This window comes from Rhamphochromis sp. 'chilingali' (assembly GCF_963969265.1).
Source record: "Rhamphochromis sp. 'chilingali' genome assembly, chromosome: 15".
Classification (NCBI taxonomy): Eukaryota; Metazoa; Chordata; class Actinopteri; order Cichliformes; family Cichlidae; genus Rhamphochromis; species Rhamphochromis sp. 'chilingali'.
Genome location: NC_137942.1, coordinates 20,763,137 through 20,785,385, shown reverse-complemented (window position 1 = coordinate 20,785,385; position 22,249 = coordinate 20,763,137). Strand labels below are relative to the sequence as shown.

General features: G+C 39.0%; 1 protein-coding gene across 3 annotated transcripts; it reads right to left on the bottom strand.

The window, feature by feature from the left end:
- Window positions 1-376: 376 nt before the first annotated feature.
- Window positions 377-5,343, bottom strand: LOC308411063 (uncharacterized protein). Of its 3 annotated transcripts, none has more exons than XR_013974331.1 (7): window positions 3,845-5,343; window positions 2,930-3,595; window positions 2,805-2,837; window positions 2,270-2,361; window positions 1,793-1,903; window positions 1,391-1,671; window positions 377-513 (listed from the first exon to the last, which is right to left on the bottom strand). XR_013974331.1 is itself a non-coding variant. In XM_080904776.1 (7 exons), the coding sequence occupies exons 2-6, from the start codon at window positions 3,520-3,522 to the stop codon at window positions 1,485-1,487; spliced, it is 1,029 nt and encodes a 342-aa protein (XP_080760902.1). In that variant the 5' UTR covers window positions 3,523-3,595; window positions 3,845-5,343; the 3' UTR covers window positions 377-513; window positions 1,391-1,484. The 3 variants fall into 3 exon arrangements, 2 of the variants coding, with proteins under 2 accessions (XP_080760902.1, XP_080760903.1); XM_080904776.1 differs by having other exon boundaries at window positions 2,792-2,837; XM_080904777.1 differs by lacking the exon at window positions 3,845-5,343 and having other exon boundaries at window positions 2,792-2,837; window positions 2,930-3,830.
- Between the last annotated feature and the right edge of the window lie 16,906 nt (window positions 5,344-22,249).

The following is a 22,249-nucleotide window of genomic DNA, read 5'->3' as shown; positions in this document are numbered from 1 at the left end:
AGTTTTGAGGTGTAACTCAAAATGCTGCTCCTTCCATTTAATGTTCAGGAAGCACATTTCAAAGTTGGAGATTGACAGCCAGAGTTCTTTAATGAGTGGCATGAAGCACACAAAAACATACAGTTTTACTGTTGAAAAATGTGCCAGAGACAAAAAAAAAAAAAAAGTTTGTAATGTGATGTTTGAGCGTTCACATAAAAATTTCCTGGCAGGTTCATTTTACATGTATATCACATCAAATAAAAGTCTGAGCTATTCATGAACCTTCTCTGGGTTGAAAATTCAAAATAAAAATGTTGCTGCCTAGGAACGGTGAGTTAGTACAAAGTTAAGTACATCCAAATAAATGTCTCAGCCATGTGACTGAGAGGGCCTTGTTACATTGACAGTGTCTCTTAGTCTTGCCATGTCCTCCTCAGATAGAGGACATTCAACAGATGGAAGAATTACTCCAGGATTGCTCCCATCCAGCTCACCAATAGAGTTGACATCCAAGTACGCATCCTCGATTTCCTGTGATGATTTAAAAAAAAAAAAAAAAAGATATTTCAAATGACAATTCAAAAACAGTGTTGGGAAATTCAAGACAAACAGTCAGCTCCATAAATATTGGAACATGGGAATTCTACTTTTGGCTCTATATGCCACGCAATGGATTTGAAATGAAACTAACACAATTGACTATAACTGCAGAGGTATTTGAACTGTTTTCATATGTGCCTTCCACTTAAGGGACCAAAAGTAATGGAACAATTGGCTTCTCTGATGTTCCATGGCCAGGGATGTGATATTCTTGTATTTAGTGAAGCAACTCCTGACAAAAACAGCAGGATAAATTTTGAAGTGTTTTGGGCAATATATATGCTCATATTCAGCCAAATGCTTCGAAACTCATGAGGCAGCACTTGATGGTCTAGATGGACAATCACTTAAAGCATTCTGCAGAAAAAAAACAAATAGTTAAAAGAAGTGGAATGTTATGCAGTGGCCACGTCAATCACTTGACCTGAATCTGACGGAGCAGTGTTTCATTGCTGAAGACAAAATTGAAGGGCAAATGCCTCAATAATAGCTGGAAGTGAAGACAGTTGCAGTAGAGGCCTGACAGAGCATCAGCAGGTATGAAGCCCAACATCTGCTGAAGTCTGCGATCCAGTTTCAGTTATGATTAATGTTCTGTCTCATTACTTTTGGTAACTTAACAAGTGGGGGGGTACACATGCAGACTGTTGTAACTCCTACAACTTTTAACTGATTTGGATGCAAATACCCTCAACTTAAAGCTGATAGTCTGCAGTGACAGCACACAGTGTTTTTTTTCAACATCTCCAAGTGCACTTTTTGAAACTTGATTAAAGAAGGATTGTATAATTTAGATTTGTTTTAGTACCTCCACTGTGTCTGGAGTATCAACTGGATTCTGGTGGAGTCCCAGTGTCCACAGTTGTTGTGGGGACAGATTCCTCTCTGTCCTTAGAGGGTGGTTATCCCAACCCTGTCTGAAGACATCCAGATCCCTCTGCAGACGTGGAAGAAATGTATGTTGGGCACAAAACATGTGGACACCAACCATCAGTTGGATCCAGACGGCCTTCATCCTCGAGGTTGTGAAGGGTTTCATAGTGCACGCTTGAAACAGCCATCCACACATCTCGCCACAAGCGCTCTATTCTGTTCAACATCAAAATATGGCAACGTTTTCATAATTTTACCCAGAAATTCACTGAATTGAAAAATATATAAGAACATTTTTCTTATTTCCATGGGACATTTATACAAATACTACACATACCTTTGGTTGTGAACACTCTTGCCTGACAGAAAGCTTCCTCTTCCACAGCCCAGGATGGTGAACATGCATCTTGCTATTCCAACATTTTCCACCCCTTGATCCCCTCGAACTCTGAAACAAAATTAAACATCGACAGTACAATTTGTTTTAAATCTAAAAAAAAAAAACATGTCACTCTTGAAATTTATTGCAGCCTTTGTGTTTTTAATATAATTTTACTTTAGACTGGTTATTAGAAGTTTATTGTTTTGGTCATTTAACAGTGTGCAGCTCTGTATAAGCACACCTTTCAAGAACTCTAAATGTTTGAACCATTTAAACAAGTGTATGGGGATTTATAAACAACTGATCATATAGGCTACAGTATTACATATTGCATGTCAAAATAATTACACTGCTAATCAAGGGGGGGGGGGGGGGAATCATATTTACACATTTGCACAATCATTGTGAAAATTAACTTTGTGTAGATTTTACCTCAATGGAAAGCCATACTTTTGTACAGCCTCCAAGAAGAAAGCAAGTGCAGTTGATGCTCTGTTGTTGGCAGCAGCACCCAGGTACATGATCTAGAGATGTAAATATCATTAAGTGGAAACTTGGTCAAGTCAAGTTACTATAATTAAAGATAGAAACATGTTTATCAGGTATTGTAGCTTGGTACATTTATTTTATATTTATAAGTACAAGAAAAAAAAGCAGGCTACATAATTCCCAAGGTAGCAAGCTGCCATGAGATGTAGCAGTACTTGTAATCAACTATTCACCCAAATGCAAAGGGTAAAAAAAAAAAAAATCCTTTTAGCAACTTGAAGAATTAGTTTACCAAGCATTTAAAGTCACCAAATACTGACAAACATAAACAGATTAGGAACATTTTGTTCTACAGAAGGATCTCTATATTACAGTATATGGTAAGTTTTATGGTAGACCAAAACACAAGTATTTCACTTTTCAATTAACATCTCATTCAGCTCAATTTTGAAAGTGAAAAAACACCTTTCTTGAGTACCCATCTATCCCTCCGAATATCACCAGGCCAAATCTGTAAAAAGAACAACAAAAAACAACAACTAGGGCATTAACAGGTATAAAACATAATTCAGTATTTAGCAGTATTGTCAGACTTCATCCTACCTTATTAGTTTATGGTTTGTGTCTATATGCATCAAGTAAAGAGGACCTTGCACTGAATATGTCCTTCGGACCACAAATCTCAGCCTTGTCATTCTTGAGAAAATACCAGCAGAGTCCACACGGTGCATCGACGAGTACACTCTCTTCCACTGTACATGGTGGCCCATGGCTTGAAGTATCCCTTTCATCATCCTGTATCCAACATGAGGTGTTCTTGTCTTTATAGATCTTACTAAATTGTCCAGCTCTTCATCACTTGTTGTACTGTAGCACTGCTTTATGGAAATGCCATATTCATGCAAACGACGTTTCACTGTCCTCACAGATATTCCAAGAAGTTTTGCAATTTGGGTGATTGATAAGAACATTTCTGTCAGTATCTGGAGCTGTACAGGCGATACATTGTAATTTGGACGTCCCAGCTTTCCTTCCGACAGTGACATCTGGAAGGGGGTTCGTTCATTGACGTCCTCCATACTGAGCACAGTTGACAGCTCTATCAGAGCATTTATAATACTTTGAGGGATCTCAACCTGATCGGACAAAGATCTTAAAAGGACCATGGTCGATAACAAACTGCAAATAGTCCACATCGAGGGGTTGTCTGTGCATGACCTGGGAAACTTTATGCAGTAGTCGCTGAAGCATCTCTCTTTTTAGCTGCTCCTAAATTAAATACAAAGAATTTTACGTTACTTCACTAACTTTGTTGTTCTCCAAGCTTACAGATCAACTAGGACGTAAGTTTCAGCCGAAAATGATAGCGAGGCGTTTCTGTTGAGCTAGCATTTCAGCAAAAATCGTTATAAAATAAAAAAACAGAATAGCCGAAAAAATTTACCGTAACAATAGCCACGTCTTAAATTCGTAGTATTCACAGACTGCAGTGTAATTGTTCCAAACTTAAACACTCACCTGATTGTTCCCGCCAGCAGTGTTGTTGGAAGACAACGCCATCGTTCACTGAGGGACAAGTTAACAGGCAGCCCCCACCCGATACAATGCGCGCTACTTTGAGAGCATGGGAAATGACCACTTCTCACGTAGTGGCTGGGAAAACGTCTCATAATTGATGTTACGGCGTAATTTGTACACATTACTGCTTGAAAGAGCTTTAGTAACTGAGTTTTAGCAGTTATGCATGACATGTTTTCTAAACATTATCAAATAACACAGTGCAGGAGGTGTTTGATAAATTATGTTCATTCCCAGGTTTCCTGAAGGCAACATGAAAAATGGACCATCTTGAGCCTGCAGCGGTCTGCTGTCACTCATGATTCCCCGCCCCTTTCTGTGTAGCCACGCCCACCAGGCCAAAACAGGGCCAAAAGTCTGTAACTGAAAAATAGAGATCTGAAAGTGGAAAAAAAAATTGAAGCTGAGAGAAAAATCCGAACCTGAAGAATTTTTTTTGTACATTAATTTAAAAGATCTGAATCTGAAAAAATGTAATCTGAGACTGAATAGATTTTTAAAAAAATAATAATAATGAAAAAAAGATTACTGAAAATTTTTAAATAAAGTTTACTCAGAGAAATTATAGATAAAAGAACCATTGGGTTTTCAGTTAATACAAATATTCAAAACGTTTGATTTTATTTTAAATCCAACTCTTTCTTTTTCAAAGTTCACTCTAAAAATGTGACTTTTGCTTTCAGTTTACATATTTTCGATTTCAAATTTTTCTTTCAACTACACAAACATTATGGCCCTGATTTAACTCCATATTGTTTGCGGGCAAATACCACAGCCTTGAAAAAAGCTTGCATGTGAATTTTCAGTCAAACTTTTGGTCAAATACACCTAAAACAATGTCTAGAATGTGAAATGTTGGTATAATGGTGCTACTTGAAGCCTGAAAACGATCGCCCATAAAAAAAAAGAGAAAAAAAAAAAAACACGAGCAAACAGCAGTAGCTGATGTCCTGACTCGATTCTACGTTAGCATAGATCCCTCCAGAGTTTTGTGCACACGGTTTAGGTAAAAATTAAAAAGGTTGAGGTTTTACATTTAGTTCAGTATTACCTGTTGCCTGTGTCTTTGTCTTTTGGGAAAATACTTTACACAAGTAATGGCTCAAAGAGGATTCCTTTTTTTTTTTTTTTTTTTTTTTTTACTGTGCTGCAATTGTTTACTGGATTATTTGTGCCATTAATTAGTGTCAACTAATTTTTATTCGATCTCCGCACAGGATATGCTTGTGAAGATGGAATATGGGGGAGAGCAGAAGTGCGTTGAAGTTCCACAAAGGGATGAATGAAGGACATGCATATTGTATTGAAGAAATAAGTGATGAGAATGCTGTTATTTGCATTTACCAGCTCACCTATGTCAGACCTTTTGATAAACAAAATTCTAATGAAAGTGAGAACATGTATACTGTTACATCTTTCAGAAAATGTTTTGAAATTGTGGTGCGCAGTTCAGAATAAATGTTTTTCAAAAACCATTGCATCTTTTTAGTAAATGTTTATTTCCAAAAGAAATTTCTAGAAGTTCAGAACAGTAAAATTCCCGCTTTTTAGAATGAATTAGAAGATAACTCTTACGTAGTTAAACTAAAATACTCTTTGAGAGTTAATATATAAACTCTTAACACCAAGTGTTAAATTATCAACTCCAGACAGATTTGGTGTTTAACACTAAATCGGAGTTAACGTACCAACTCTCCAAAAAGAGTTAAATTAATACTCTCTGGTGTGGACCCATATAGACACTTTAATAGTGTTGAAATCAAATCCGACAGTGTTAATTTGGACATGCTGGATTTGCTGTGTATGATTCCAAAATAGAAAAGCTTGAGAGAACAGTAAAAAATAGTAGAGGTGTGGCCGTCAATGCGGTTAATTAATTTATTATTAACAATAATATAAAATTATGTACAAAAGGAATTACTAGCGTAAAAAAAAGTGGTTTTATTCATATATGTTTATTAGGGGTGCAACGATACACAAAATTCATGGTTCGGTTCGGTTCGATACTTTGGTGTCACGGTTCGATATTTTTTCGATACAAAAAAAATGTTCATGCCTTTTTAATTTGTCATTTATTAAAATTATAAATATATATTTTAACTCAAAAGTACAGTTTTTAAATTTAACCCTAACCCTTGTGCGTGTTTTTTATTTTGACAGCGAATGCGCACCTGCGGACCACTTATGTGCAGCCCTGGTTATTTAGCTCGTCATATTGCAGCCACAGAAATTATTTTGTCCATGAAACCATAAAGCTGCACTTTCTTTTTGCCTTATAGTCTGATTTGTCATAACTTTTCCGTTTTGTGGTAAGCTTTTCTTTGTCTGTCACTTCTTCACCCTGACCTGTCTTATTTGGCTCAGCAGAACTGAAATATATATCCTGCTGCTTTTACACATGCACTCACATAAGCTCAGCGATTCTCTGCGCGATCAACCTCTCACATGTTTAAGCTTGCTGCGGGAGATTTCACTTGTCATGTTTGCATAGTAAGCTAACAATTAATAAGACGATGTCAGAGGAATTGGTGCACAAATTATCATCACTCACAGATCAGTGCTGTCGCTCTCTATACACAGTTTGCGCGATTGCAAAGTGAAAGCAAAAAAACAAGCGCAAATTCAAACGCGATTTCAATATGTCACATATTGACAGTGGCTCATCGATGCCAATGACATAATTACCCAGCTACATTTCTGAAAGAATGCAAAAGCATTGACATATATTTTTCCTTCCTACAATAGCCCGACGGGCAGGGAAGAGATAGATTTTGGTAGCCCGACTGAAAAAATCGCTAGCTCCAGGACGTCGGGCTAGCGATATTGCAAGCCCTGTATCTGATTGAGGAATCACTCATCTTTGGAAAAGAGAGTTTATTACAGAGAAATGTCTCTTTCTAAAATAAAAGCTATACTATCCGCTTCTTCTGGGCTATATTCTCAGCAGCATAAGGAGAATCATGTGCTAACAGCTGTCTAAATGACTCGGCTAAAGTTAGTTGTTTTTGTCTTTGCACTAGGATGATGTCGGCGTAAATGTGCAGTCATATTCGTTGTGTTCCCACTAGTGCTTTCAGGTTCATCTCGTTGAAATGACCTTAACGCCACAACACGGCAAATCTCTGTTAACGAGCTACCGCCGATCGCCCCGTGCATGGGGCTAGACGGCCAACACGTTAACGAGCTAACTGCGCTAACACACTAGTTCCCACCCATGTAATTGAGCATTGCATGGCACATCCAACATACTGTTTTACTTTAGTCCATGACTCGCTTACCTTCAGGGTCATACGTCACATGAAAACCAAAATAATTCCAAACGCCAGATCTGAATGAGGGTGGGGGAGGTCCATGTTGCAAGGAGAGCTTAACTTCTGTCTCGCTAGCTTGCCCTGCGCTCTTCCTTCTGACTATGCTGTCTGTGTTGAGCGCTCAGTGGATCTGCGCTCGACAGTGCAGCCTAGGCGGAGTAGTCGAACGCAGATTCACTGAGCGCTCAACACAGACAGCATCGTCAGAAGGAAAGTTGATAAAATAAATTACAAATGTTGTATTGTTCGATACATATGCGTACCGAACCGAAAGCACTGTATCGAACGGTTCAATATCGATACAAATATCGTTGCACCCCTAATGTTTATATATAAATATATGCGGTGGCCCCTAGAGACAAAACACGTACAAACTTCAAAACACATTTCTAGCATGAACTGAACTTCCAAAGCAGAGCTACTAGATCACTTAAATTACACAATTGAAAGCATGTGTGTATTGTTTGTGTATTTATACACACGCACTCATATATATATTCAAATAATTTTAAAAAAAAGTTCATTTACCTGTTCCACACACCAAATCCGGTCTTTGGTACTTGCTGGCTTGTGTAGCCACTAGGTAACAAAAGCTCAACACTGCGCCTAGCATCCTGGAGCACTTCTGTTGTCTTTTGTACGTGTTTTGAGTTTTTACGTGCTTCGGAGTTTTTACGTGTTTTGGAGTTTGTACGTGCTTCAGGGTTTGTACGTGCTTCAGAGTTCATACGTGATTTGAAGTTTGTATGTGCTTTGTCTGTAGGGGCCACCGTAAATATACTTTTTATTCACTTCACATAAAATGTAATAAAAAAATCATATAATACAAAAATCAACTATTCACATTTCAACTTTTAACTATTTAAATTTTCAGCTTTTTCCTTTTACAAATTTAAAGTGAAACAACACAAAACACTGCAAACCACAAAACAATTAAATATAAATTAAAATATGAAAACAAAAAGAAGATGCATATTCTGCTGTCTTTCTGTGGTTTTCCTGCTCTGTGCTTAGGGCCTTTTTTAGGTCTTCATTTTTCTTTTTCAAAGAATCAACTTCATCTTCGACCATAGCCTTCATTTTCTTTTCCAAGGCCAGAGCTCTAATATTACTCTGACATTTCCGTTTGATCTCCATATTCTGGGCCTTTTGGTTGTCTATTACTTTGCCCATTTGATCTTTCTCGTCTGTTAATTCTTTCACGGTTTTATCCATCAATTCATTTTGGTCCTGTAACTTTGTATTACGTGTCAAAAGACCCTCAATCCAACACTGCGAGGATTGATGTTGTTCCTCGCGTTCTTTAACCGCATTGACGGCCACACCTCTACTATTTTTTACTGTTCTCTCAAGCTTTTCTATTTTGGAATCATACATTTCCATGACCTCTTCTAACTTTCTGTCTGCAGCATTGGCTTTGTCTTCCAGTTTTTTTTGTATTTTCCTCGTAAAATTGCTGCATCTTATTTTTTTCCTCTTTGTGGCGTTTCAATAATAATTCAACAACTTGGCTGTTGTGAAATTCCTGACGTACCACCTTTTCTTTTGCTGTTTCCAGCAGTCCTTGCAGGACTTCGACTTCGTCCTCATCATCTGTGATTAGGTATTGAAACAGCTGTTTACTCCCCAGATGTTTGTGTCCTCAAAGAAATTCCATTTTGATTTATGTGAATGTATTGTGCAGGTACTTTCTCTGCTTCGCCCTCATTGCTTGCTTTATCTGAGAACATAATCTGCCTTCTTTTAGCTTGGGGTAGGCCTCAGTTTATGTTTTAAATTAAAAAGCTTGAAGACAAAGTGAACTCTGGACAAGCGTGCGGCCTACCTGAAGCCCAGGTGGGCTTGTTGATAATCACATTTTCACACTCATCTCGGGGCACATCCGTGGTGTTCTGGTGCCAGCCTGTCCCCTCGGTTTTTGTGGGGGTTTTCCCCACATACGAAAATGGCCGCTTCTGCCTGGAGGGAGTTTTTTATTTTTGCTTTGCAGCTGCACAGGATCTGTATAGAAGTTTTAAACACTTCTATTTTAGGCAAATTTATAATATTTTAGACGACAGCACTGTTACGAGTTCAAAAATTGGGGATGGAGACAAGAGGAAAAACCACAATAACAACACTGGTCCGGCCGGGTTAAGTCAAACGATGATTTTAATGATCACACGCGTGGGAGATGGACACTGTATGCAGACAGCCTCAGATCTCAAAATGGTGGAGCATTGATCAAACTCTTATAGCCTCTGGTGCCCCCACCTTATCATAAAAGCCTAAACATTCACATGCTTTCTCTCACACGGCGCCTAAGCTACGACCTTGGCTCCCTGTTTATCTGCTCCTGCTGAGATGGGGCAGAAAACTCCAGCATGTTCCGTTCTCTTCTAATCAGACAAATAAGGCGATGACTTTCCTGCAAACAGTATTTCTTATAACTCAGCAGTATAATGCATCATGAAACAATATCATCCATTCACAATAAATCAGCAGTGTAATGCAAATCAGTTTAACAAATGTAATAGTTATCACCCTCTCCTAATTCAGGAGAATAATGCAAATTAAAACTACATAATAATTCACAATCTTTAATTAGGGGTCTAACATGGCATAAAATAATATTATAAATCTCACAGCACATAAAACACTGTTTGCTTGGATGTGTGTGTTTGTGTGTAAAAAGTGAGATGTTCAGAGGTCTTGCTTCATGGTATCGAACAGCCCACACAAAACAGGTTCTTTATGATTTAATTTAAGTGCTGATGTAAACCACAATGTTCAGCAAACATCTATCAGGTCATTGGACTGTATTTTTTTTAAAGCTTAAGTATGCGCACATGGGATATATTAAAAACTGACAAGCCGTTTGAACACATGATGTGAAATCACTTAATTAACCTGCTGGATTTTCCAAAAGTTAAAATATATATACTACTTTGGCACATTGCTCTTAACTTATTAAGGTGGCTATTAGTGAGGGTCATGATAATCAATTCAATTGAGCAGAAGTGACATTCTTACTTCGATTCGTCCAAATTCATGTGAGTTCCAGTCTGTTCAGCCTGTTTCTGTGTAGCACCAAGCAGTAGACCTAAACCTGGATGTGCTTCTGGGTTCTGCCTCTAATGAAAACGGATGAGTGTAAAATGCAACCCTTGTTTGTAGTTTGCTGCCACCTACTGAGTGAAAAAAGAACTGAAGTTGTAAAAAGTCACTATTCCTAATGATAGGCTTCGTTTTGTTTCAGTTTCAGTTCACTATACAGCTCATCAAACTGTTTTCCCTTTACGTTTTGATATAATAGCTTTTTAGTACTACTGAGACACATACTGCCTTTTTCTTCCGTTAGAGTAATATTTTCTTGAGCTGTGTAACTGGATTTGTTCAAACATAGAGGTAGTTTGGATTCACTGACACAGGAGCCATACGCCCTTTCTGCAGTTTCTATGCTTCCTTAGCTCGTGTATGTCGCCATTGTTAATCCTGTCCTGTGCAAAGAAAAGCCCAAGCTACACTTGTCTGACTGACAGAAGGTTCAAGAGAAGGACATTTGCTCTCAACTCTTTCCCCGTTGAAATGTTATTCCAAGGAAGTGAGTTTCCTACAGGGTATGGAGGGTTAGTATGTGTTAATGATTTCAGTGTCATGCAGGGGAAAGTAGCATTCAGTGGAAGCTTCTCGGTGATTGTTTTAAATCCAAATATGACCCTTATTTGTGGCGCATGTTAGCATACAGTCAGCTCAGGAGTTAGTATCAGTCATGTGGTTGTCACGAGGTTGCGCACAGCATCACCGGCAAGAGGGCTTGGTTTGAGAGGTTTTTGGCATCTGTGATGTGATTTACAACCATCCACCCATGTACAGTAAGAAGCTGCACTCACAACCGTGGGCATCAGCAAGTTGGTGAAATTTAAACAAAACAGCATTACATCTGAAACTCTCTTATTGTACCCAAAATACAAATTTTAGTGATTGCATGTGGCTTCATTAATTATGTTCAAAAGGATGAATACATAACGCAAGTAATAACTTTATAATCAGTCAGTGAATGAAGGAGCTCAAGAGTGCAAATATAGTTGCAATAAAGTGACAAATATGCCCTTTTATGTCAAACAAAGACCGAAATAAGTGGCATCAGTGTGAGGATGAAAATGAGCGATCCAACCTCACACTGCAGATATCAGTGCAACGCACAGTGGGGGGGCGGGGGAGGGGGGTTGCAGTCTGCGCGCACAAGAGGGCTAACAACGCTGTGAGTGACGGAATCCTCCCAAACTGAGGAACAGCTTCTTCCCCAGAGCTGAAGCCTGCACTGTTTGCACTACAATATAATATAATATAATATAATATGTTGCTATTTAATGTTTTTTGTTCGTGTTGCAGCTGCTCTGAGCCAAGCTTTCGTTGTCTAAATTCAATGGAAATATATCTCTGCACCACACGATGGCGATAGATTCTCACAGACAGTCTGTGCTCTGCTTCCGCCACCAGTCATCTTTAAATCTTTTTTTTTATTCAATGAAACCTTTATTTAACTCGCAGCATTACTTAAAAAATTCATATTTAAATACAAAAAAAATTAAATACATGAACGACAGTAGTAGAAAATTGATAAAATAACACCAAATAAATATATTTACAAATGATAGCAACATCAATGGAATAAAACCATGAACACCAGCAGAAGGAGAAAGAGGCCTGTATCTACATTATTACTCTGGCAGCTCTCAGTCTCCATACAGACAGGACACGTTGCAGCGTAATTGCAGACAGGTGCGTGGGCCTGAGCTCCGCCCAGGCAGAATGACGAGTGGAAGAAAGCAGCAACACAATAAACATATGTAACCTTGCGGAGCCGGCCGGGCAGACATCGAGACCGTGACAGAGTGCAAAACTTTTATACTTGACAACTGTTAAGAGTTCAAATATTGAGGAAGGAGAGTAAAAACAACCATGGTCCAGAAGAGCTTGGTCAAACAATTGATTTTAATGAACACACGCGTGGGGGGAGTAGTCGGAGTTTCCTGTCACTCTGACTTTGCACAGAGTGTACTCAGAATCAACAGAATCAGCACATACACACTTAAGATTATAACAAGCATTCAATCAAAAGCATTTATTATAGATTCAACTCAACAGTTTAAATTGGTTATAACTGCACCTGTAACAAAGGCTAATTGGGTGCCAATTAAACATCTGAATGCAATATCAGTGCTGTAGATTATATTATTAATGCAATGGTAATGATGATGATTATTAACAATAGCAGCAAAATAATTTCCCTGATCTCCACACTCCCTCTTTTGACCCACTTTCCCTAAAAAGAGGGTCACTACACTTTACTTGTTTCATTTCTCTGACATCCATCCTCTGGCTCAGCAAATCAGACAACCTCATGTCATCTAGGTGGTCCAATAATAAAATGCCAGCTCCCACTTGAGAACACTCCATGCGTAAGCTTAGGTTTTTTCTGCGTCCCTCTCTTGTGGTCCATCAGGCCTCGGGCCTCCAGGATCCTCACCCCCTGTGGTCGCCGAGATCTTCTGCAAAGGAAACAAAACAGCTTTTCCTGCGCCTCCCTAACTTATCATGTTTGGGACTCTTTAATCAAAAGCATGATCCTAATTATGTTCTTGACTTATTGACTTGTATTTGTATACACACACACACACACATATATACTCTTCAACGTTACTCATCCTTTTAAGCGCTGCTTTCACGTCCCTGCATGTTTCCTATTGCTCGCCTTATCTGATCATCAACATCCTGTACACAAAACTGTCGCTGCTGCAAGTGCCTTAACTCTGATCTAAAGTCACCTTTCACAAGAAAATCATTATAAGCGCCTATTCTACTAAAAGATCCAAGAGAGAACAACCATTTTAATCAATTAAGTTTAAGCATATAAGCAATTACTCATGCATACATTTTATCATAGCTAAACGCTGCCTAAAAACAACTCCTGTGTGTTAACACCAACTTCATTTTAACACTCACATTTCCTATGTTATAACCCGTTTTTGGTATAGCCTTTTTATTTCATTTTGCTCCTTTTAACCCCTGAAGGGTCTTGGGTCGATTTGTGGCTATTTTCAAATTTTGATTACATGCCATTTGCACAGTGTTGAATGGACTATAGCCAAATTCTCCAAAAAAAAAAGTTTGATATGATTTTATTTCAAAATTCAAGTCTGACTTCCTTCAATTAGCTTCAGTGGCTAAGCTACAAATAAACTTACACTATTGGGCTTAGGGTCGATTTGTGCCCCATTGAAAGCCATTATAAACGCTATTTTTCACTGCAGAATTATTACCGTTAACATCTGGGTGACGGCTTAGGTTTCGTTTTTGTTTTGGACAAGAGGCCTTAGAATTGTAATTTTTTTTATTTGTCCACCGGGTGGCGCCCTTGCTCCACATTTGACCCGGGGCTGGAAAACAGCAAGAGCAACAGCGGGCTGCTTTGACAGACCTGCGGGAAATGAAGCCTCATTTCCGGCGTCCAGCAGCGGCTTCGCCCGCTGATCGGGCGGGACCATTTTCTGTCCCTAGGACCGTTAGAGGGTGCTTTTTTTTTTTTTTTTTAGTCAACAGGAAATGACGTATTTGTTGGTGGTGTCGGGCGTGTGTGCTGGAAAAAGCGGTCCCCGGTGATCGTGCCCCGGTAATCGTCGCGACTTACCACGGCAAGACTTACCCCGGGACGATGCACTTATTTCGGCCTAGAGGAGGAGCATTTGCCGCCTGGAGACCATTTTCTGGTCCTGAGAAGAAAAAAAAAAAAAAAAAAAAAGGCGATCGAAATGACTGTTGGTGCCAATCTTTAGTCCATCTAAAGGCCTAATTATAATAACAATTGAATATTACCTCAAATGGTTTTTTTGGAAAATATTCAAGTTTTTTGTTTTTTGGGGCAAAAAAAGCAGTGCGCTCATGTGACGAAACCGGGATATAAAGGGTTAAAATCCGCGAAATGTAATTAAAACTTGACATGAATATTTCAAGGAGAAGTAGGTCTAAAAGATTGGCTAATTTAAAGTGGAATAAAATATTAATATATAAATTTTTTATAGCACTTTTTTGGGCGTGGTCGATTTGTGGCTCTAGGTCCGATAGTGTATGCATTTTTCTAGGACCCTCCAGGTTAATGTAACAATACCTTCTAATTCTAGTTTATCAGACTTAACCAAAATATATGCTTTCCTTCCTTTGGTCCTTCTTTAAAGCAAGAAACTCCTATCCAGTTCCTCTTTTCTGTCACTTGTTACAGGGCCAGCTCAAGTTCAGTTACAAGCTAAATGAATTTCAGGCCTCTGGCCTGACAGGTTTATGGATTCTATGTGTTTGTAAGCATGTGCGGCCTTCTATGCTCCAGTCACTTAGCACAATAGATTGCCTGGACATTCGCGCCAAACAAAGCTTTTGACCTTCATTTTAATAGACTGAGCCACAACTCCTTAATAAGCATCAAAATGCAATGTATATAAAATCATTTCTACGTATAAGCTCTCCCCTCTATCCTAAAAATAAATCTGTAATAACATTATAACCACTTCTTCTAGAAATCAAAAAGAACTCAAACATTTTCTACTCCTACAACTTTCACTAGTTTTCCCCAAAGCATATCTTTTTGTCAAAGTGTCCCACAATTTTCCTCTAAGATTTGTATACAGCTTTAAAAACACCGGCATTGTATCTTCTAAACAGGATTCAGTTCACTTTAATCCTTTAACCTTAACATAAAAATAACAATTTCTGCTTCAGTTTTACCATATCTAAATGATCAAAAACCCCAAAAGTTATAAAATAATCCTAAAACCCATTTCAAATTAAACCTTAAATTCCCCCTTTTTTGACACATCTCATGTGTCAAACTAAAAATGCTCCACCCAAGCTTAGGAAATTAAAAGAAAAAAAAGTTAGTCATATCATCCCTCAAAACACCTCAGCAATCCTCCTCTCAGGTATATTTGCTCCGACCCTGCAAACCTGTCTTTAAGGAATGAAATCCATTTAATCATCATGTCACATCTTTTCGAACTCCCGGCTCTATCCACAGCCTGCATCCTTGGAACTTCCTAAAAACAAAACCTGAACTTCACATTCCATACTCAGTTTTCCCCCTTATGATCCAATCTGTGTTATAAAAATAAACTTAGAACAGTTATCAGTCATGTGTTTCTTCAGTTAATGGTAACATGAGTTATATCAAAAAATGTTTCCCCTTTAGCATTCTCCCAACAATATACTATAATACCATAATCTAACCCCAGTCAATAAAACAGAAATTTTCTCAAAGCAAACATCAGCAACCCAAAATCAACATCGCCAGTATTAAGCCTTCCACTCCTTTTATTTGTCATAGTAAAATAGTTCTTTATGCTTTTGGACTGGATTGACTCGCTACAATTGTCCCGATTCGTATTTTGAAGAAAAGACAAACGACTACAAAGTCCCAATAAGGTGCGTCAAAACAAGGATTTTATTGAAATACATATGGGGGGTGGGGGGGGGGAGTCGAGCACGATCACTCAAACAGCGGCGATCTTCCCCGAACAATACTTGGGGTGTAACATTTATACATATGATGACCAGTAATATGCGTCACCGCAGATGAAAAACAACATGCATGTTCCCCCCAGTTGTTCTGCAAAGCCCACCATGGCGTCCCTGGTAAAGTTTGAGAGCCTCAGCAAATTATAATGAACATAATTAATGCGATCAACATTTTTATTTGGAGTTATCCATAGGAACACACTTTCAAATCCTGCTGCTATTTGGTTAACTAATTTATATTCATCAGGAACTCCCCTGGGAACTCCAATCGAGTCAATCCAGGTAGGCGAGTCCGTTCTCGGGTCATAAATCTGTGTACCCGTTGTGCTTCTTTCCCTCAACATGTGTCTCCTACATCTGACTGTCAATGTACGTGTGTCATGTTGTGGAATGGCTTTTACCCTACTCCCTATTAGCATCAATGGTGCTCCTAACCGCACCATAGCACATGTCCCCACACTCCCCAAAGGAACACGCACCAAAAGGGTGTGATGTCCACAGTAATAATACAACCCACCTCTAGCCCATGTACCTATTATGGTGTTTGGGTCACTTACATTATTTGTGGTCCTTCCCGTGAGCGTCCTCTCACACCAACTAGGGTCAATTTCTCCCAGAGTGTATTTCACGGCGTCCGTAGAAAATTCAAAACAGGTGTAATTATTTTGTTTAGGTATGAATGAACCTGTCTGCGTACGCTTGTCAATTGGTGGATATAAACTTGACAGTGTGATGCAGTCACCCGTGGCCACAGCTTCTCTAGTTAATCTCAACATGCAATTATAACCCCACTCATCCTCTGGATACAGAGGCGCAGGCTCAGTAAACAAACGAGGTCTAGCTGTAGCACAGGCAACACAATCATCTACATGCTGTTCCCTAGCATTTTGAGCCACCCAATCCAGCCAGAGATTGCTGTCACTGAATCCGGTGGCACGTTCAATTAAATCTTTTCAGGCGAGTGTAGTCAACTGCAACTACCTTCCTATCTGAGTTTTGGTTAATTTTTATCAGTGATGTCCCATTGTCCCTTACTACAGGCCTCATTGGTTTAGCTTTACTAAGAAAATTAACTTTTATTAACCTTTTTGGATCTATCCCTACAGTTTCCACACCCAGAACTAAATATAAGGAATTTTGACGCCACCAGTTCCCCATTGACAAGGTCAATGGGGAACTGAAGCACCAGTGAACCAGATGAACCAGATGGTCAATGGGGCCGGATTCAGAACCACCCCTGGATGTTGCCTTGCATGGAGGGAGAATAAATAACAGACTGTGACACTTGCACTTCGATTAGTTGATCAGTAGTGTATGATGATAGCAATAAATCAACAAAAGGATCAATGAGTGCATTTCTGGCTCTGGTCACACCCCTCATTCTATGATGTCATTCTAATGGTATCATGTTGTCCAGGTCATGGAGGATGCCATCAGACTGAACAATGCTGTGGACACCCATCGGGAGTATTTTAAGGATGAGGAGGAAGTGGAGGAAATTCAGGAGTCACCATAAAACGCGAGGTTTTTTCTGCCCTTTATCCCCATCCCTCTTCTCCACTGTTTCTCCCCCCTCTTCCTTTCTCCCTTTTCTTTTCCTCATTCAAGTCAGTCCCGTATCTAGCGAGTGAAAATAAAAAATAAAAATAAGATGCAGCAATTTTACGAGGAAAACACTAAAAAACTGGAAGACAAAGCCAATGCTGCAGACAGAAAGTTAGAAGAGGTCATGGAAATGTATGATTCCAAAATAGAAAAGCTTGAGAGAACAGTAAAAAATAGTAGAGGTGTGGCCGTCAATGCGGTTAAAGAACGCGAGGAACAACATCAATCCTCGCAGCGTTGGATTGAGGGTCTTTTGACACGTAATACAAAGTTACAGGACCAAAATGAATTGATGGATAAAACCGTGAAAGAATTAACAGACGAGAAAGATCAAATGGGCAAAGTAATACACGACCAAAAGGCCCAGAATATGGAGATCAAACGGAAATGTCAGAGTAATATTAGAGCTCTGGCCTTGGAAAAGAAAATGAAGGCTATGGTCGAAGATGAAGTTGATTCTTTGAAAAAGAAAAATGAAGACCTAAAAAAGGCCCTAAGCACCAGTGAACCAGATGGTTCAGCATGGCCCACAGAACCACCCCTGGATGTTGCCTTGCATGGAGGGAGAATAAATAACAGACTGTGACACTTGCACTTCGATTAGTTGATCAGTAGTGTATGATGATAGCAATAAATCAACAAAAGGATCAATGAGTGCATTTCTGGCTCTGGTCACACCCCTCATTCTATGATGTCATTCTAATGGTATCATGTTGTCCAGGTCATGGAGGATGCCATCAGACTGAACAATGCTGTGGACACCCATCGGGAGTATTTTAAGGATGAGGAGGAAGTGGAGGAAATTCAGGAGTCACCATAAAACGCGAGGTTTTTTCTGCCCTTTATCCCCATCCCTCTTCTCCACTGTTTCTCCCCCCTCTTCCTTTCTCCCTTTTCTTTTCCTCATTCAAGTCAGTCCCGTATCTAGCGAGTGAAAATAAAAAATAAAAATAAGATGCAGCAATTTTACGAGGAAAACACTAAAAAACTGGAAGACAAAGCCAATGCTGCAGACAGAAAGTTAGAAGAGGTCATGGAAATGTATGATTCCAAAATAGAAAAGCTTGAGAGAACAGTAAAAAATAGTAGAGGTGTGGCCGTCAATGCGGTTAAAGAATGCGAGGAACAACATCAATCCTCGCAGTGTTGGATTGAGGGTCTTTTGACACGTAATACAAAGCTACAGGACCAAAACGAATTAATGGGTAAAACTGTGAAAGATTTAACAGACGAGAAAGATCAAATGGGCAAAGTAATACACGACCAAAAGGCCCAGAATATGGAGATCAAACGGAAATGTCAGAGTAATATTAGAGCTCTGGCCTTGGAAAAGAAAATGAAGGCTATGGTCGAAGATGAAGTTGATTCTTTGAAAAAGAAAAATGAAGACCTAAAAAAGGCCCTAAGCACCAGTGAACCAGATGGTTCAGCATGGCTGGCAGCCATGCTGAACCCACAGAACCACCCCTGGATGTTGCCTTGCATGGAGGGAGAATAAATAACAGACTGTGACACTTGCACTTCGATTAGTTGATCAGTAGTGTATGATGATAGCAATAAATCAACAAAAGGATCAATGAGTGCATTTCTGGCTCTGGTCACACCCCTCATTCTATGATGTCATTCTAATGGTATCATGTTGTCCAGGTCATGGAGGATGCCATCAGACTGAACAATGCTGTGGACACCCATCGGGAGTATTTTAAGGATGAGGAGGAAGTGGAGGAAATTCAGGAGTCACCATAAAACGCGAGGTTTTTTCTGCCCTTTATCCCCATCCCTCTTCTCCACTGTTTCTCCCCCCTCTTCCTTTCTCCCTTTTCTTTTCCTCATTCAAGTCAGTCCCGTATCTAGCGAGTGAAAATAAAAAATAAAAATAAGATGCAGCAATTTTACGAGGAAAACACTAAAAAACTGGAAGACAAAGCCAATGCTGCAGACAGAAAGTTAGAAGAGGTCATGGAAATGTATGATTCCAAAATAGAAAAGCTTGAGAGAACAGTAAAAAATAGTAGAGGTGTGGCCGTCAATGCGGTTAAAGAACGCGAGGAACAACATCAATCCTCGCAGTGTTGGATTGAGGGTCTTTTGACACGTAATACAAAGCTACAGGACCAAAACGAATTAATGGGTAAAACTGTGAAAGATTTAACAGACGAGAAAGATCAAATGGGCAAAGTAATACACGACCAAAAGGCCCAGAATATGGAGATCAAACAGAAATGCCAGAGTAATATTAGAGCTCTGGCCTTGGAAAAGAAAATGAAGGCTATGGTCGAAGATGAAGTTGATTCTTTGAAAAAGAAAAATGAAGACCTAAAAAAGGCCCTAAGCACCAGTGAACCAGATGGTTCAGCATGGCTGGCAGCAGAGGTGGGACCAAGTCATTGTTTTGCAAGTCTCAAGTAAGTCTCAAGTCTTTATCCTCAAGTCTCAAGTAATGTCAGGCAAGTCAGAGTCGAGTCTCAAGTCACTGGTGTAAAAGTCCGAGTCAAGTCACAAGTCTGAAACTTTGAATTTCAAGTCCTTTCGAGTCTTTAAAAAAAAAAAATGAAAAAATAATGTTGCAGTTATATGCTAAATGTAAATATTAGACCATGTAATTTTAAAATCTGTGTTTTTCTCAACACATGACAAAATAGTGAACTTAGAAAATATACACAAATTGTGAAATTGCACCTCTTTAAAATGCAGCTCAATTAAACCTAGCTCCAATAATAATTTTCACCGACAGTTCTGAGATAAGCTGCATGTTATTCTTGGATGCGGTTGTAGGACCAGCTTTAAAATCGCATGACAAAAATATCATACACATTAAAAAAAACTGTATCACCAACGTAGCCTGGACAACATTTGCTAGTTGGATGAAGTCAGCTATCTCATCTTAGCATATTTATATGCATATTTATAATTATACGGTTCTTGGAGTGAGTGCATACACTCATGAAGTTTAGTAACTTCAGGTCACTGCAACAAGCCCAGGTACAGTTTACCGACGGATGGGTACAGGACCTTGCAATGCACCGTGTAGAACGAAAGACCATCGTACGTATCATAAGTTTACCAGTCTCACAAATTGTCGTCATAAATACACATTCCTTAACCGTTTATTAATAGGACCTTTGAGCTCAACGGTAATTAATTAGTAGTGGAAATAATTTCTGGTACCCATCACAGAAATGTAGCAGTGACAATAATACTGTATGCTGTAATCGTACTGGACAATTGGTGATACAAAAAACCTGTTTTATCCTGTGAATAAAAGTATATGTTTTTATCAGTGTACCATAATAACAGAAGCGAAACACAATATTGTGTCAGGATAATTCACTATTTATGCACAATAAACAAAGAAGCATAGCGCGACAATTTCTGTTCAGCGCCAGACTTGCTTGTAACCTATATCACCAATTATGTTATGAAAAATGACGTATTAACTACTAAAAAACACTGACCTTCGTGTAAATGCTTGGAGCAGACTAACCTGTGAGCTGGAGGGTTCTGGGACGTTATATTTGGTCTTTGAATGGCTGCAATCCAGTCGCGTCTTTGTTACTTCGGAAACATGGCTCGAACAATTTCTCTTCAACGACGTAATCCGATAACAACCGATCTCTTTACCCGTCGGCTTCCCGTGGCTGTCATGCGACCGGCTATTGCAGTTAATAATACAACAGCTTCTTGACATTTTTGTGTTTCTTTTTATCGCTGTATAACTGATTTTAATTGAAAGCCTGCGTGCGCTAGTACCGCTTGCCACGAGTTCCCAGAATCCTTTGCGGTTCTACCCGTGAATGACGTCACATTTTCAATCTCTATATAATATGCATGTTAAATTTTATATTTGGGGTAAAATATCAAGTCTTTTCAAGTAAACCGGTTCAAGTCCAATTCAAGTCCCAAGTCATTGGTGTAAAAGTCCAAGTCAAGTCACAAGTCTTAGAACATTTTTTCAAGTCAAGTCTAAAGTCATAAAATTAATGACTCGAGTCTGACTCGAGTCCAAGTCATGTGACTCGAGTCCACACCTCTGGGATATCACCAGATAAACTCGCCACATTTTAAACATTTTGTTGTTCAACAGCATCAAGACTGACGGAGTGTGTTTGAGATAACCTCACAAGTGTCACAGATGACACATTTGGCGTTTTTTTGCTGGTTTGTCGGTAGCAGCTCCTGAAACGCAAGACTACCACACATCTGTTCGACCAACGCCAGTTGATCTAAACGCCAGTAGATCTGGAACACCGGCGCGAAATTTGATTCCCTGGTAGCTGAATGCAGTTTACCGTTAGTGTATTAATGGTTTAATAAAATCACGTTTTTACATCCATTCCAAGGCCATTAACACACATGGGCAGCTGATAATAACGTTTAAAGGAAATATCTTGACGCCGCACTTGTTTAAAATATAACAAGGGTGTCGCAGCTGGGGTTTGATAGTCGCGTTTTAAGCAATGTGGGAACTTTTTCAGCATGTAATCTGAGCTTGTAATACGGTCCTGCGGGTGTTATCACTATAAGTAATCGGTCTGAAAGAACAGACGGCAGAAACTGTCGGAAATCTGGAGAAAGGAGTCACCTTAGTAGTGAATATTAACACATTACAGCATTCTAGTCTTTTTTTTTTCTTCCAAACTTGAAAGGGCACAAAAGCATGCTCAGACTCTGCTCTCCTGTGTCCAGTAGTCCCAAACAAACATCTAAATTTAAAAATGAAAACTTTGCATATCGAGAGGATTCACTCTAAAGATTTGGTTTATTTTATTTAATTTACTGATTTTTTTTAAATGAATATTTCTTTGAACTGAAAGAAGTTGTACAAAAGGTTTTAATGTGTGTGATATACGGTTTTTACCCATGTAAAAATGTGGTGATAAAT